At 39.9% G+C, this 17500-nt stretch overlaps 1 protein-coding gene across 5 annotated transcripts in view; it reads right to left on the reverse strand.

The window, feature by feature from the left end:
• LOC135116422 (uncharacterized) overlaps positions 1-17500 on the reverse strand; it is a 135027-nt gene that overhangs the window by 76629 nt on the left and 40898 nt on the right. For 2 of the 5 annotated variants that reach the window (XR_010276306.1, XM_064033874.1), the window contains exon 3: positions 9327-9380. The exons of the other annotated variants lie outside the window; for them this stretch is intronic. Coding sequence is in view for 1 of the 2 variants with exons in the window: in XM_064033874.1 (XP_063889944.1) it covers positions 9327-9380 (54 nt within the window). In the remaining variant the exon portion in view is untranslated. The remainder of the gene's footprint in view (positions 1-9326; positions 9381-17500) is intronic. 5 annotated transcript variants of the gene reach the window in all.

Genomic DNA, 17500 nt, shown 5'->3' on the forward strand with positions numbered 1-17500 from the left:
ATTAGATTACATTCTCTTCCTAATGTCACTTGTTCACTCCGGCTTATGTCTTTCAATGTTTTCTTTTTTTCACTTCTTTCTGTTATTTTCTGGCTTTTTTTTCTTTTTTGTGTGGTGCTATGACTGTCAATGTGTGTGTGTGTGTGTGTGTGTGTGTGTGTGTGTGTGTGTGTGTGTGTGTGTGTGTGTGTGTGTGTGTGTGTGTGTGTGTGTGTGTGTGTGTGTGTGTGTGTCAGCATGTATATACATTTACTTATCTATACGTTTGAAGCTTTTTTTTCATTCAACAAACTGCCAGCAACACACTCAGTCCCTGTGCTTCCCTGAGCAGTAAAGGGCGGACGTTGTCATCTCCCGGCGTTACTCCTTCGAGACGCACAGTACAATATGTAAGTTCGTGTAGCGTCTTCATATTGACCGAAGAGATGAAGAATGTATGTCAGTACGTATATCAGTATATCTTTGACCTTCTGTCTGTCTTGTGTGGGTGGGTGCGTGATTGGATGGGAGTCTCTGTCCCCAGCTTATGTGCAATTTTGTGTATTGTAATGTATCTGTTTGTCTGTCCGTTTGTCTATTATTTCACACACAAACACACACACACACACACACACACACACACACACACACACACACACACACACACACACACACAATATCTCAACATTTGCTTTTTCCAAATGTCGCAAGAAAGAAAAAAGAAAGAGGAAGAATAATGTGCACGATATATATGCATGTGTATTGTGTTGCAAGACATCCAATCTCTCTCTCTCTCTCTCTCTCTCTCTCTCTCTCTCTCTCTCTCTCTCTCTCTCTCTCTCTCTCTCTCTCTCTCTCTCTCTCTCTCTCTCTCCATGGTTTCAACACAATTACGGTGATCCACACAACAATATATAAAATTCATAACATTTAAGCATTTTTCATTTCTAGTATGGTAATTCATAGAGTAGCAGGAGAATTGTGTGTATTTTTGGCGACAGGAAAGTGTGTGTGTGTGTGTGTGTGTGTGTGTGTGTGTGTGTGTGTGTGTGTGTGTGTGTGTGTGTGTGTGTGTGTGTGTGTGTGTGTGTGTGGGCGCCTCTGTCTGCAACTTGATTCACAGATAGGAGGAATCATTTTTTTTATGTGTCTTTTTTGTTTTATAATGTTTTGCTTTCCTTTGTTTCTCTAGGTTTATATGTAAAATCTCTCTTTTTTATCCATTGCTCGTGTGTAAGTTACCAAACATGAACATACAAATATTTTCGTTATGCGAAATTCAGTCTGTCTGCCTCAAAGTTTCTGATATTTGTCTATTTGTAATGATTCTATATATGAATGTTTGTTTACTATTTCATTTGGCATATGCACCCATCAGTCAGTGTGTCTATGTGTCTTTGTCTGTCCTGCTTTCTGAATGTCTGATGTGCTGGCTGACTCTCTAATGTCATTTCCTTCTAACATAGTACATACCTTTATTTATCTTAGTTTGTTTACCATGATTTACAGTTGCATTTCTATATGTTCTGTCCATCAATATACAGCTAATTTCTCTCTTTATCTGATTCATCGCTTACACTTCCACTTTCTTCTTATTTGTTTATGTATATTGCTCTTCAACCATCCTGTGTTTCTTCACTTACCTACCCATTCGTCGATGTTTTATCTGTATATCTCTCCCTATCTAATACTTCCACCTTCTTATCAATCAACGGGGATTTATCAACATATTTTCCCACCTATGTACTATTATCCCTGTCTATCTGTCTGTCTGTCTATTTATCTAATCTATTTTCTACTTACTGAACTGTCTATCTTCCCATCTATATATATTTATATCTACTTATATACCTATTCATTTATTCATGTATCTATCAATCTATCTATCCATCCATCTGTCCATCTATATATCAATCTATTTATCAGCCAGTCGATCTATTTAACCATTTACCCATCCAGCCATCTATCTGTAAATCTACCTGTTCAACCAGATACCTATTCATTAATCAATTCGTCAGACCAATAACACATTTCTCTATCTGCGCCTGAACATACTCACCGACCCATCTCCCCGCTCACCGCCACTGTACCGAGATAATGCACCCTCAATACACTCCTATACTCGGCGGCGGCTAGGCAACGCTATTTCGACATGTTCCACTAAGCATCCCTGCTTATAAGGGGAGACAAGGCCCTGCTAATGCTACGGGACTGGAGGAGGAGGGGGAGGAAGAGGAGGGGCATCTGTTGCAAGCATTATGTCGGCGAAAGGAAGGATGGAACGTAAGGGAGAGAGGATGAAGGATGGTGGAGCAAGGGAAGAGAAGAGAGGAATTCTTGAAAATGGGAGAAGTTGAGAGTGAAGTGTGGTGGTAGTGGTGGTAGTAGTAGTAGTAGTAGTAGTAGTAGTAGTAGTAGTAGTAGTGGTGGTGGTTGTGGTGGTATAGTTCGTAATTTTTCTGTTCCTCCTTCTTAGGGTGAATTGTAGATTTTTTTCACTCTACTAAAAATTGATTTTTTTTTTTTTTTGTCTTTTGCACAAAATAGAAAAAAAATCAACATTTCCGAAAAGACGGTATTCAAAAGGAAGTAAGCTTCTTCACTTGTCTTATTCATTATGACGTAACATTCTGAGGTAATTTGTGCGTGCAAAGGCACAGACAAAGGGGTGTTTGAAGTGGATGTTTTTACTAATGCTGTTATTACCCTCCTCCTCCTCCTCCTCCTCCTTTTTTTGCATAGGAATAATAATAGAATCTCACTTCATTCTTTCCAATCAAAACGCAGCCAGTTTTTCCCACACAGCACGATGGTTTTCCCACGCCAGCACAAGCACGAGGGCGTGTCGGTTTGGCAGTCATACACTGCTCTAGCTTACTTTACTAAAGGGTAGTTAATCTAAATTAATTCCAAAGCGATATGTAAAGACCTGAGGGAGTGTTTGTTTTGGTTATCCTATGTAATCACATGTTGTAATCCTCATTTTCTTCGTCCGCATTATCCTGTTATTGATCAACTTTGTGATTTTAAGTACTAGAGGTCAAAGTTGCAGGCGATAACCTGTGAATCCAGCCCTAAAGGGAAAGGTACACAAACACAGTGACCGAAGCTGTGGCCTGATTGACTGCCGCCTCCCTGGAAAGCACAACGCAACGATTCTGCACCACCCCTCAACAACCAAACTGTGCCTTCACCTGCGCTACGCACACACCACATCACACAACTATCATGCAGTTACACTCTCCCTCACAAACAAAAGTAGACAGACCACAACTCTTTCACTCACTATTCTCTCCAGTTCTATGTGGTTTTTCTATACCACGTGGTATCAATTCCTGTATCTTGTCAGCTTCTGCTGGAGAGATTGGTGGGGAGGAACCTTCTGTACTATCCTGTATCTCCCAATAATAGTTAATGTAGAATAATTATCCAAACAGCCTCGTCAGTAACTCAAGGTTTGGTCTTCCGTTGCATTCCTTTGTATTCCTTTGTGTTCTTTCCTCCTCCTCCTCCTCCTCCTCCTCCTCCTCCTCCTCTTTCTCCTCCTCCTCCTCCTCCTCTTCCTCCTCCTCCTCCTCCTCCTCCGGCCTGCTGCTGGATGTGATGGCTCATGAATAACATGTGAATATGTTCTTAAACCACTCAGTGAAATCATAATTCGAGCTGAGAGAGAGAGAGAGAGAGAGAGAGAGAGAGAGAGAGAGAGAGAGAGAGAGAGAGAGAGAGAGAGAGAGAGAGAGAGAGAGAGAGAGAGAGAGAGAGAGAGAGAGAGAGAGAGAGAGAGAGAGAGAGAGATTCATGGCAAAAAGTAAATTCTTTCATACAAATGCACCACATTAAGCGCCTCCAGCGTAAGACTGTATAATTATCAGGCAGGAAGCGCGGCAGTAAACACGTCAAGTCTATGGAGAAGGCAGGGCGTGTTTCACTTGCTGGTCTTGCCTCTCACTTTTTTAATATACGTTTTCTTTTTTTGCTTTTCTTCTTTTTTTCCTTGCATGGATTGACAAGGTGTGGAATAATAGTAAGAAAATACAAATTATACAAAAACTGAATTGGTGTCACTCCAGATAATAATCCTGCTCTTTACTACAACAACAACGACAACAACAACAAAAACAACAACAACAACAACAACAACAACTACTACTACTACTACTACTACTACTACTACTATTGCTACTACTGCTGCTATTAACATTCACCTATTAACATTCAGGAAGGATTTGTCTTTCTCCAACCCTCTGTGCTTCTTAAAAACATGGAGCTGCATTTGGAAATAAAAAATTCAAATAGCTGAACACAAAAATCATTTACATGCAAAAGATATTGGACGGTTCAACTTGAGTAAACTGGAGTAAACAATGCAATATATGTTTAATTTAGAGTCAGTATAAAATGGTATTCTTACATTTGCATATAGCCATTATTTATACTCACGCTCTCATATCTTCTTGGCGAATGGCAAACAGAGGAACAAAAAAAAATCTTTTCAGTTGCCGCTTCCACACATACAGACAAAAATAAATAAAAAAAATAAGTCAATAAAAAAAAAACTAAATATGTTTCTGGAAGTGCCTCAATACTCTTAAACCTACTAGTCCCAAGAAGGGGAAAAAACAGAAACAGGCAGAGAATTCCAGAGTTTACCAATGAAAGGGATGAAAGAATGAAAATATTGCTTGACTCCTGGACTATTGAAAGGGAACTTAAAGACTTCTATCATGTCCCCTCTTAACCTACGTCTCTCTAAAGAAAATAAATTTAATAACTTCAATCACGCCTCGTAAGGAATACTCCTCATCCCCTGTATCCTTTCTGTCATTCTCCTTTGTACTGATTCTAATAGACCTATATCTTCCCTGGTCTTCTGGACCAGAATTGCACAACGTAGTCTAGATGAGGTCTGACCAGCGTCAAGAATATCATTAATATTACCTCCGGCCTTCAACTTTTAACACTCCTAAAAATGAATCCTAGTACCCTATCTGTCCTGTTTCTGGCCTCTATGCATTGTTTTCCTAGACGGAGTTCAGAGTTAACTATAACTCCTAAATCTTTCGCGTACCCTGTAACTACCAGAGATTGTTCGTTTAATGTGTACCTACTGTGTGGGTTTCCTCTACCTACGCTAAGTACTTTGCATTTATTGATATTAAATTGTTTTTGCCATATGTCCGTCCATTCATTCATCCTATCTAAATCTGCCTGCAAGGCGAAGGCACCCGTTTCTGATCTAATTAATCTATCTTTGTGTCATACGCATATTTACTAACATCACTACTAATTCCACTTTCCAAGTCATTGATATATATTAGAAATAACAATGGCCCTAATACTGATCCCTGTGGCACCCCACTGATTACATGACCTCACTCGGATTTCGAGCCGTTTATTACAACTCTTTCTCGCCTGTCGCTAAGCCACGACCCTATCCAGCCTAACACCTTCCCATCTATCCCGTGTGCCCTAACCTTTCTCAGAAGCCTTTCATAGGGTACCTTGTCAAGTGCTTTAGTAAGGTCCAGATAGAAGATATCATACATATTACCATTATCTACTGCCTCGTACACCTTACTCTAAAAACTTAACAAGTTTGTCATGCAATACTTCCCCTTCGTGAAGCCATGCTGTGATTGATTTATCAAGTTATGTTTGTGTAAATGTTACCTAATGTTCCTCGCTATTATTGACTCTAATATTTTACCTAAAACTGAATTTAAGCTGACAGATCTATAGTTAGATGCTAAAGTTTTATCTCCTTTCTTAAAGATGAGTACTACATTAGCCTGCTTCCACATTACTAGTACCTCACCTGACTCAAGTGATTTCCTAAAGACAGAGACTAACAGCTCACTAATAACCTCTTTGCATTCCTTAAGTACTCTGGGATATATTTCATCTGGTCCTGGTGTCTTGAACTTTTTTTTAGCATATCTATCTCTTCTTCCACTATCTCTCTAGTTAGGGAAATATCTGTCAGCTTCTCATTCTCATCTGCTCTAAACATCTGTTCACTATCGGGCATATCCTGCATGTTTTCCTGGGTGAACACAGATGAAAAATACTCATTAAGAATTTTACTAATCTCCTCCTCAGAACTAACCAGTTCCCCATCTGCTGCCTTTAATGGACCTATAGTATCCTTATTCTTCGTCCTCTATTCCTGATAAAATCCCTTGGGGTCAGTCTTCACATGACTGGCTACACTTAATTCATAATTGCCCTTAGCTTTCCTCGTTAAGTTCCTGACTGTTCTAACTAATTCATTATATTGTGACCTTAAAACTTCTTCACCTGCCCTTAATGTCTTATATATACTTCTTTTCCACCCTATATAATGTTTTAATCTAGCAGTCATCCATTTAGGATAATTTTTCTGTGATCTTATTGCCCTATACGGGATATATGCTAACTGACCTGTATGAACTTTATCTACGAAATATTTATACAATTCATCTACATTTACTTCACCTAATTCCCTCATCTCGGCCCCTACCATCCTCTCTACTCGCTCATCTACTCGCCTCGACCTCACCTCTCTCATTTCAGCATGACCTGACATTCCACCATACTCACACCCATATACCCCTCCCTCTCTCCTCCGCCCCTTCGGAACACATCTTACCTCCTCTTGTCCTACACCCTCACACCTCACCTCACCTCTCACATCTTGCCTTATCTCTCTCAACTCCGTCCCGGACCTGACCTCACCCTGCATCCGTTGCCAGTCAACTCCTTGGAGGTACCTTTTTAATTCCTTAAAATCTGCTCTCCTAAAGTCAGGTATTTTACTAGTGTTTTTGCTTCTAAAAGTTTCTTCCTATTTTAAATTGTACCTAATTTCCCTATGGTCACTGTTACCTAGCTGTCCTCCAACCTCTACCTGCGTGACTGCTTCCTCCCTGTTAGTAAGAATTAAATCTAGAATATTATTCCCCCTTGTGGGTTCTACGACTACCTGAATTACCTGAAGAAATTCCTGTGCTTCCTTGTTACCCACCATCAGACTCCAGTCGATATTCCTAAAATTAAAATCTCCTACCACACATACCTGACTGTACCTGCCTGCTCTATTTATTTCCTGCCACAGTGAGGTGTTAATTTCCTTTGTACTGGTCGGTAGTCTGTACACTACTCCCAGTACTACTGACTGTGATCCTTCCTTAATATCTAACCATATCGACTCTGCTTTGTTATCTGTTTTAAATCTACTGTTAATACAATACTGTAATGTGTCCCTAACGTATAACGCGACGCCTCCTCCTCTCCTGTTTTCCCTATCTTTATAGAATAATGTATAACCATCTATCTTGAGCTCTGGATTAAATACTTTTCCTCACATATCAAACCAAGTTTCAGTTAAAGCAATGATATCAAATTTCTCTACACACACTATTCTTCTAAGCAAGTCTATTTTATTCAAAATACTGCTACATTTTGTGTGGTAAATACTTAAGCTAATTCTCACCTTCCCTGAGCTAGCTACCTTTCTAGATTTAACTAATTTCTCCTATGTTTATTCCTCAAAACACCTTCTTCCCACAACCCTTTCCCATATATGAAGTGAGTTATGGCAAATAATTGGCACATTTTGTGCGCTCGAGCTCGATCTGTAGTGATGAGGCGATAGTTGTGCGAGTTGCGAGGCAGAAACCTTCGCCCACATGCCGATAAATCGAAATATGCAAAATACAGCAAAAAAAGGTGAGTCTGACGAAGAAATTAAATAAAATAACAAAGATACGCCTTCAAAAGTTACCAAGAAGTGTTTCCGAAAATGAAATCGAAACTTTTATATACGATGGACATCAAAAGGTGCTCCTGGCCAAATCATCGTTGTGCCCTCCAGGGCCAGGCGGGAGCGGTGGGGTGTACAGATGTGCGCTAACAAAAATAGAGCCCCCTCGCTCCGCTACGGGAATGATCCCTCCAAAGATATTAAATACGTTACTAAATGATTAAGAAAATCATAAATTATCTTTCATTCGCTGACAAGGAAAATAAAAACGTGAGGAAAACTAATATTTTCAGAAATCTACAACGACGAGCCTCTAAAAAAAGGGAGACAAATAGTGTGGGCCGGCTCTAGTCATCAAGGCCCACGTCACCTTGACTTTTCAAGGCGACAATCAACACACACAGAGACAAATAAGAACACTTCACAGAACTATACAAGCTTTCCTCTCTTTGATTTTACTTGAATAAAGCTGCAACAAAGGTTATGACGCTAAAAAGTTACCTTAGGTTAGGTCACAAATATCATGGTGGTAACGCTTCCCGGGAAATCAGAGTTAAAAATAATATCAATACCAATTGAACAAAGAAAATATAAATATTTTTTCTCCATAGAAGGAGAGTTTTTTTTTTTTTTTTTTTACGTGGAAACCAAATTCACACTAAATGAAATGCGTTACAGTAATAGTTTCCTAGGACACTTTATCATAACGTGCAAAATATTATTAATCTACATAACGGTAAAACACAGTAAAGGATAAATAGACATATAAACTAGAAGATCTGATATTTCTTACCTAAAAAAGACCTCAAGTGAATATTCCCATTATTGTGGAAAGTTTTTTGTAATTTCATCTTTCCTTTTCACTCATATTCGTACATACAATATATATATATATATATATATATATATATATATATATATATATATATATATATATATATATATATATATATATATATATATATATATATATATATATATATGTATATATATATATATATATATATATATATATATATATATATATATATATATATATATATATATATATATATATATATATATATATATATATATATATATAACGAACGCAAAAATGACAGCTAATTGATAGGTTTCAATTGAATCTCTAAGTAAATATTTATACCAAAAACATGACACCATTACAGAAAACATATGATTTCGTATCCTTCTTTTCTCTATGCATACATTAAAATAAGCACACAAAGACTGGAATACAAAAATTTTAGTTTTGAAAAAGATTCTCGGTCAATCCTCAAAGGACTTTTTTCCTGTAAGATGTTGCAATGAACATTATAGACTAAATTGACATTCTGTCTTCTTTCACATATATACCCTAGGAAGGCAGAAACATGGGAGACAAAAACAACGCATTGGAAAAAGGTTTAAACTAATCCTTCAATGGATAACACTACTGACACGATACCATGGAAGCACATCCTTTCTTTCCTTCACAGATTCGTGGGAAGCTGACAGGAGAAAGGCAGGCAACAGTGACAGGTTTCCGTTGACATGAATAAAAAAAAAAAGTTTAACACCGAGTTCCAAAATAGAGGGCACATGACGTAATGAAGCAGGTACTCACTTTCCTCCTGCATGTGTTGGGAGTGTTCACCGCGGCACCACCTGCCATCCTTTCCTGAAAATATCAAAACATCCACATAAAAAAGTGATGCAGCTTCACTATTCTAAAAAGAGCTAAAAATGAAGCATCATAAACAGAACCACCAGAAATCATTTACTGCATGAGTTAACAACATACACATGAACAAAAGAGGAAAGAATAAATACTGAACAAAAACACGAAATGTCATAAATAAAACGTGTCAAATTCCTCCAAGTAAGAACACATGGATACATGGAAAACAACACTGAAAACAGAACACGCTTCAAACGCTGAGAATGTTAAATATGCACAACAGCTGCAACAAAATAAAACGAACAAACACCATTACATATATAACAAGATCAAATAAGAAAATAAAAAGAAGCAAAAATAATAAATGTAAAGCTTGCCAACATTCAGCGGTGTCTAGAATATGAAGGTGGTAGTTAAGTGAGACTGAAGAGGAGGAGCACAAGTCATGCTGCGATTGATGCATGAAGGCAATCAAGGGAGAGGGTCGCACAGAGGAGGCGGGACGCAAGGCGCCTTCAGGCCAGTCACTGCTGGTGTCCCTCGCCTCCCCTTCCTGCCTCGCTGCGAGGTGAAGGGGCCACTACCACCGCTGCCTCAACACTTACACTACCTTTGCGTCTCAACACTGAAATGCTTCAATGAATGGGAATGAACGGGAAAGTAAAGGTCACTTACAATTGCTTATAACAAGTACATGTTACTAAGTGTTTTAAATCAATCTGTCTGTCTGCGTCTGTCTGTTTATCTCTGCCTCACATGTTCACTATAATGCTCTGTAAGAATGAGCATCCCAATCTCTGTTGCTTTGTTGCAGCGCATCTATTTGTATTAATGGTGTGTGTGTGTGTGTGTGTGTGTGTGTGTGTGTGTGTGTGTGTGTGTGTGTGTGTGTGTGTGTGTGTGTGTGTGTGTGTGTGTGTGGTGTAACATTACGAGTGGAACAATATTTACGAGTATGGGTCAGTAGGTCTGTCTTCTGGTATATTTAGTAGTTTTAGGAAATCAATGACAACTACGTATTGTGCACGAAAAATGGCATACCGTAAATACGAGGCCATGAGAGAAAAATATAATTAGGTCACTATGTTTGCATTTTCTTCGCTTACAGTAATTGTTATCACGAAAGAATATACGAGTAACGGAAGAGGCATACGTTTATATTGTGCAAACATTATGCTGTATTAATATCCCACTGACTAATTCAGTTAGACTTTTGGTTAAGTACTCACTGTAGGGCACGATAAACTAATTATTAAAGTATTTTACAAAAAAAATTGTGAAAATATATTCATTGGAATGAAATATTCCAGTTTCTGCTGCTATTTAAAACTACTTTGTCCATGTCTGTGCCTGCCCGCACATCCATCTGTCCCTCTGTCTATTTGTCTGTCTGTCTGTCTGCTTCCTTGCCTTCTATTTTTGCCTGCCTGCCTGTCTGCCTGCTTCTTTGCCTGACTATCCTCTTCAAGTTAGCCTGACTATTTCCCTGTCACCCTGTCTGTCTGCCTGCTTTCTTTCTTTCTTTTTTGTATGTCCATCCACCTCTTTCCCCGCCCGTTAGTCTGTCTGCCTCCCTGCTTGCTTGCTTGCTTGCTTGCTTGCTTGCTTGGTTGCTTGCCTCCCTGCCTGTCTGTTTCACCGTCTGCCTTCCTGCCTACCTGCCCCCCCACGGCAAAGTAGAGATAACGAGGAGATAACGACTGCACTTTCTATAAATACCTAAACCTGCAATTCATTACGTGTATCAGAATGTCTTCTTGCAAAGGAAACTACTCCCAGCCTCCCACTCTCTCCTGTTCTGGCACCTGATCCCCGCTGACGTCAGGCATGTTGTGCGTTACCCAACTAATTATTAGCAGTGCTCTCTCTCTCTCTCTCTCTCTCTCTCTCTCTCTCTCTCTCTCTCTCTCTCTCTCTCTCTCTCTCTCTCTCTCTCTCTCTCTCTTATATATGATCTCCCATGAAGGCACTGAAAGCTCACACACTGCCCAAGTATCCATATCCACGTGTGATCGTGACATGTCAGTACTCGAGGTATTCACTAAATCTTGGGGAGTCTGAAAGTAGATGACACTGGAGCTCTGACCAGGAATCTTGGATATCGTCTTTGAGTGCGTGATGCAGCTGGCAACAGGACGATGAGATAAAATCATTATGTCTATAAACTATAGGCTTGAGCATTCTGCAATACCGTTGAATATATATATATATATATATATATATATATATATATATATATATATATATATATATATATATATATATATATATATATATATATATATATAATTACCAGCAGTTTATTTATTTATCACATTACTATAAATGCGCTTGTAAATACAAAAAAAAATTAAACATTTGCAATACCCAGAGTCGTGGGTGTTGTGCACGTTTTAATGTTTGTAATATGTAATATTTATATTAGCAAAGAAATTTCCATTTCCTAGTTGCCAGGATGAGTCACGGGAAGTGCTACGCACTCACCTTGCCAGGATCAGTTGCCAGGGTGGGGAGTACTGGTGGTGGTCGGTACAATTAGAGTTGCTAGGATGAGTCAGATTGGGGATCAAAGTCAAACTAGAAGGCTGGGAAGGGTAGGGAGGTGCTGCACACTCACCTCCCGTGCTTCCCAGGTAGAGTGGTGGTCTTTGGAGTTGTCAGGGTCAGTCAGGTTGGTATTGTTTTATTTTTATTATTTATTGTTGATTGCCAGACTCAGTCATTTAATTGAGGGGGAAGTAGGAGTTTTATTGTTTTTACTTTATTTATTTTTGTTTTTATTTATTTTTTATTTTTTCATTTATTTTGGTAAGGGTAGGGAAGGGTAGGGAGGTGCTGCACACTCACCTCCCATGCTCCCCAGGTTACATTTGTAACATTTGTCAGATTGATTGTTTTTGGAGTTGCGGGGGTCAGTCAGTCAGGCCCACTCAGTCAAGGGAAGTGCTACGCACTCACCTTGCCAAGATCAGAGGGGTGGTGGTGGTGGTCTGTACATCTGGAGTTGGTAGGATGAGTCACATTGGTGGTCAAAGCCAAACTGGGAGACTGGGAAGGGTAGGGAGGTGCTGCACACTCACCTCCCATGCTCCCCAGAGTCAGTCAGTTTGGTGGTCTGTTGCCAGATTACAGTAAGATTTGTAGGTCAGTCAGGTTGGTTGTTTTTATGGTTGCCAGGGTCAGTAAGGCAGGTGGTAGGGAAGTGCTACGCACTCACCTAGCAAGGACAGGGTAGGATGTAGGGATGTATGGATCAGGGTCAGAGTGGGACACAGAGTAGGAGGTACTGTTGGTCTGTACATTTGGAGTTGTTCTTTGAAGTTGCCAGGATGAGTCAGGTCAAACTGGGAGACTGGGAAGTGTAGGGAGGTGCTGCACACTCACCTCCCATGCTCCCCAGGGCCAGTCAGTTAGGTGATTACATATCTGTAAGTCAGTCAGGTTGGTTGTTTTTGGAGTTGCCAGGGTCAGTCAGTCAGGGTCAGTCCAGGGAAGTGCTACGCACTCACCTTGCCGAGATCAGAAGGGTGGTGGTGGTGGTGGTCTGTAGAGTTGGAGTTGCTCTTTGGAGTTGGTAGGATGAGTCAGATTGGTGGTCAAAGTCAAACTGGGAGACTGGGAAGGGTAGGGAGGTGCTGCACACTCACCTCCCGTGCTTCCCAGGTGGGTGGTGGTCTTTGGGGTTGTCAGGGTCAGTCAGTTGGTGTTGTTTTATTTTTATTATTTATTGTTGATTGCCAGACTCAGTCAGTTTTATTGAGGGGGGTGTAGGAGTTTTATTGTTTTTGTTTTATTTACTTCTTTTTTCATTTATCTTTTTTTATTACTTTTATTATTTTTTATACCTATATATATTTTATTCTTTTTGGTCTGGCAGTCCGTAGACTTGGGGAGAGAAGGGAAGTGCTGTGCACTCACCTCCCTTGCTCTCCCGAGGTCCGAGGTGGTAAGGAGGTTTTTATTTATTTTTATTTATTTATTTATTTAACTTTATTTATTTATTTATTTTATTTTATTTTATTTATTTTATTTTTTTTTGCGTGGTAGGTTAGGAGACAAGGGAAGTGCTATGCACTCAACTTAATTCTTTATTTTTTCTTTTCTATCTTTTGCCGGAGACAAGGGAAGTGCTATGCACTCACCTTAATTCTTCATTTATTTTTTTTTCTATCTTTTGCCTGGTAGGTTGGAAGAGAAGGGAAGTGCTATGCACTCACCTTTATATTTTTTTATTCTGTTAGGTGAAGAGAAGTGCTATGCACTTACCTTTATTTATTTATTTATTTTTTTTTTTTTATTTTTTTTATTTTTTTATTATTTTTTGCCTGGTAGTCCGTAGACTTGCCAGGGTTAGGTAGGGGAGAGAAGGGAAGCGCTGTGCACTCACCTCCCTTGCTCTCCCGGGGGCCGGTAAGGCGGTGCCTTCCTCCCCTGGGGAGGGGTAGGGAGGTGCTGCGCACTCACCTCCCCTCCTCCCCGTGGGCAGTTCCATCACACATGGTGATGGAGGGATGCTCTTTCAAGGTTTTTGTGAGTTCCGAGAGGGGGGTTCGAACCTACGCGCCCCTCACTTCCCTCACGCCAAACTCAAAGTGCATCACTCTACCCACTGGGCCACGAGGGCCCTTTTTCTTTTTTTTAAAGTTGGTCTATTTCCCCATCTTCCCCATCTTTTTTGTAAAGTTGCTCTATTTAACCACCTTATGTTCACGCCAGTATGTATTAAATAATTACGATGTGAATTATTTTCATGACGTTATTTATTTATTGTATTTTGTATGGGATATGACACTGGGTTCCCAAGACTGTCACTACGCCATGAAACCCCAACGGTAAACAAGATATATTTGAACACATCATTTCCCTTCCTGTGTTCATGCAGCACCAAAAGTTCAATAAGAAAAACTGCTGCTCATTCTAATGTGAACGTTCATCCCACAGTGATAATTAGATAACTGTTGACTTGTGGGAGTATGTCGTGGAGTACAAATAGCAGTAGGTAAGATCAGAGAACTTTACAGAGGCAGGAATTCCTTGGTTATGGAGCAGCCTTCTGGAACCCTCCCCTGTGCTACACCACCACCACCACCACCGACAACAACAACAATAACAACACACCATTACACCTGTCCATCCTGCAGCACATGCAATAAAAACATGCAGTAAAAAAACCCAAAGTTGATATTATTCCACTTCAGAATTTACCAAATATTACACGATGTGTACTGAGCACTGGGCTATAGCGGACTACACAGGTAGCTGTTGATAGGAAGCTTTAAATTACATCAGCCGCTTGAAAAAAAAAAAAAAAAAAAAAAAAAAAAAACACGCCAGAGTTCAGCCGTGGACTCGCGCGTCATCAGCATCATCACCCAGTTGATTTGTCCAATTTTCCCTTATTATTATTCAATAGCAATAAGAGAAAATGGGAAAAACTGCAAGGATAACCATGTTAACAGAAGGAAAATAAAGGAAAACATACGTGCACTCGACAACTTGAAAAAAAAAGTTTTGTCTTAGGTGGCGGTGAACAAACTTACCATATTAAATAAACTTGTTATGGCCAAATAGAGCATATATACGCAACATATTAAAAAGAAAAAAAATAATAATAATAATGTAATTCATGGCAAACTAGATATCCTTAGACCAAATGCATGAAAAAAGCCAAAAATTATGTTTTGGCCTAAAAAAGGCGAATCTGGCAGTCCTGATCTCCGACAACGTGACGTCATGCGCGGAAAATTGAAAAAAAAAAAAAGTGTAACAAAAATGGGCTTGCTGGGTTCTCTATACTGTGCCTGGCGCTTTCAAGGGAGGCATCAGTCAATCAGGCTCCGGCTACCATGCGACTCCTATAAGAGTGCACTTCTCGTAAAGGAGCGCCGCACTCCTGCAGCAGTGACCCCTGGTACCTCAAATCCCTATGACAGTCACTGATTGGGTCCTTGAGTTTTCAATGCCCCTCACAGCTAATTGTTCATCATGTGATGAGAGAAGGAGGAGGAGGAGGAGGAGGAGGAGGAGGAGGAGGAGGAGGAGGAGGAGGAGGAGGAGGAGGAGGAGGAGGAGGAGGAAAAGGAGGAGGAGGAGGAGGAGGAGGAGGAGGAGGAGCAGGAGGAGGAGGAGGAGGAGGAGGAGGAGGAGGAGGAGGAGGAGGAGGAGGAAGAGGAGGAGGAGGAGGAGGAGGAGGAGGAGGAGGAGGAGGAGGAGGAGGAGGAGGAGAATAAAAACAAAGCCTAAACAGCAAAAGTTCCTGAGGTCTTTACTGGGCTGTTTGGGTAACTACTCTACGCTAACTAGTGGAAGAGACAAACAGGATAGCACAGAAAGAGGAACCAAACGAATACAAAAGAAGTCCAAACAGTAACAGACCAAGAGGTCCCTGTAAGTCTGTTTGGGTAACTATTCTACTCTATTAGTGGTAGAGAAAGGATAGCACAGAAGAAGGGTCCTTCCATCCCCCACCCCCTATCCCTCCAGGCAAGGGTCACATGAAAAATGGTACCATGTTGTACAGAAAAAAACAACATGGAGTGTGAGAGGAAACTAAAGAAAGACAGGAGGACTACTTCGACCACATACAATCTACATGCCAGCACGGACAGTACGGAGTGAACGTGTTCGTTATTCAGACATGAACAATGACAACCGGGAATTAGTGTCTACATACTTGTCAAGACAGGTTTTCAATGACTGAACAGTGCCTGAGTTAACGACGCTTGATGGAACACAATTCAACATATTTATGACACGATTGAAGTAAAATGTTTGGCTTCATTTGTTTGAAATCGCTTACCTATTATTTGCTATTGTTTCTTGTAATATTAGACATGTTGAATCTTAGGAAGAATTCCGGTCTGATATTTGTGAAAGCCTTAAAAGTTTAGTAAAGCAATATCAGATCCCCTCTTAGCCTGCGTTTGGAGAGGGAGAATAGATCTCGTTCTTTAAGGCGTTCCTTGTAGGGTTTATTGCGAAGCCTTCGAGTAATTTTCGTTACTCTATTTCGTATTGTTTTTTTTCCTAATCTCTCAATATTCCTTTTATAACAGGATGACAAAAACTTTACATTGTATTCAAAATGAGGACGTACAAGTGAGTTGTATAAGGTAAGATTTTTTTTTTTTCAGATTGGAAGGTGAAAACTATTAATTTATTGGCAATTTCAATGACTTCATTGCATTGTTTGCTTGGTTCAAGATCTGTTGTCACTAAAGCTCCCAGATCTTTCTCAGGATCCAAACTTTTGATGGAGGATTACTTTTTATAATTTTCCTGCCGATTGCTATTTCCAATATTTGATACGTGGCATTTATCAAAATTAAAGTTATAAGCCACGTTTCACACCATTCAATGAGAGTGTATGCATCATTTTGCAAAATTTGACGCTGGTTTGGTGTCAGTCTTGTTAGCAATTTTAGTGTCTGTGAATTTTGACAGTTTACTTCTGATTCCTTCGTCTATGTCATTCATATATATTATGAAGAGGATCTGCCCTAAGATTGAACATTGAGGAACGCCACTGCTTACATTAACCCAATTTGAAGAATCAGAGTTTCTGGTGACCCCGCACTACAATATATATTGTACTGTCAAAAAAGAAGAAAAAACGAAAAAACAAAACAAAACAATAAGGAAGAGGAAAGAAAAAAAAAGGTAGAATAGGTAAAAAGAAAGAAGAAATGGAGAAGATGAATGAAGTATGGAGAATAACAAACGATCATACTACACGGGAAAGGGAAGATAATTGGCACTTGATATCGAGGAAACCGAGGAAACACAAACAAGGACACAGGACCCAAGCACTCCACAACAGGAAGACGGCCATACAACCTGGGAAGGCAGCCTGGGTCAAGGAGGGATTAACGGTAATGATAGGAGGGGTGAGGCAGAGAAAGGATTTGAAAGGGAAAGTAGGCCAGGAGGCGTGAGGCACCAAGAAGGACAAGTCAGCCTACGCCCACTTAACGCTCCGCCTCCAAACTGCCCCTACCCTCTGACTGGCTTCTGTATCAAGCACCACGCCTGTGGGTGGATCACATGCATAGATGAGCAATGTGAATAGTAGATACGTAAAATGTTATGAAAATTACAATAGTTTTTTTTGAGAGAAACAG

This window comes from Scylla paramamosain, chromosome 31 (assembly GCF_035594125.1).
Source record: "Scylla paramamosain isolate STU-SP2022 chromosome 31, ASM3559412v1, whole genome shotgun sequence".
Taxonomy (NCBI): domain Eukaryota; kingdom Metazoa; phylum Arthropoda; class Malacostraca; order Decapoda; family Portunidae; genus Scylla; species Scylla paramamosain.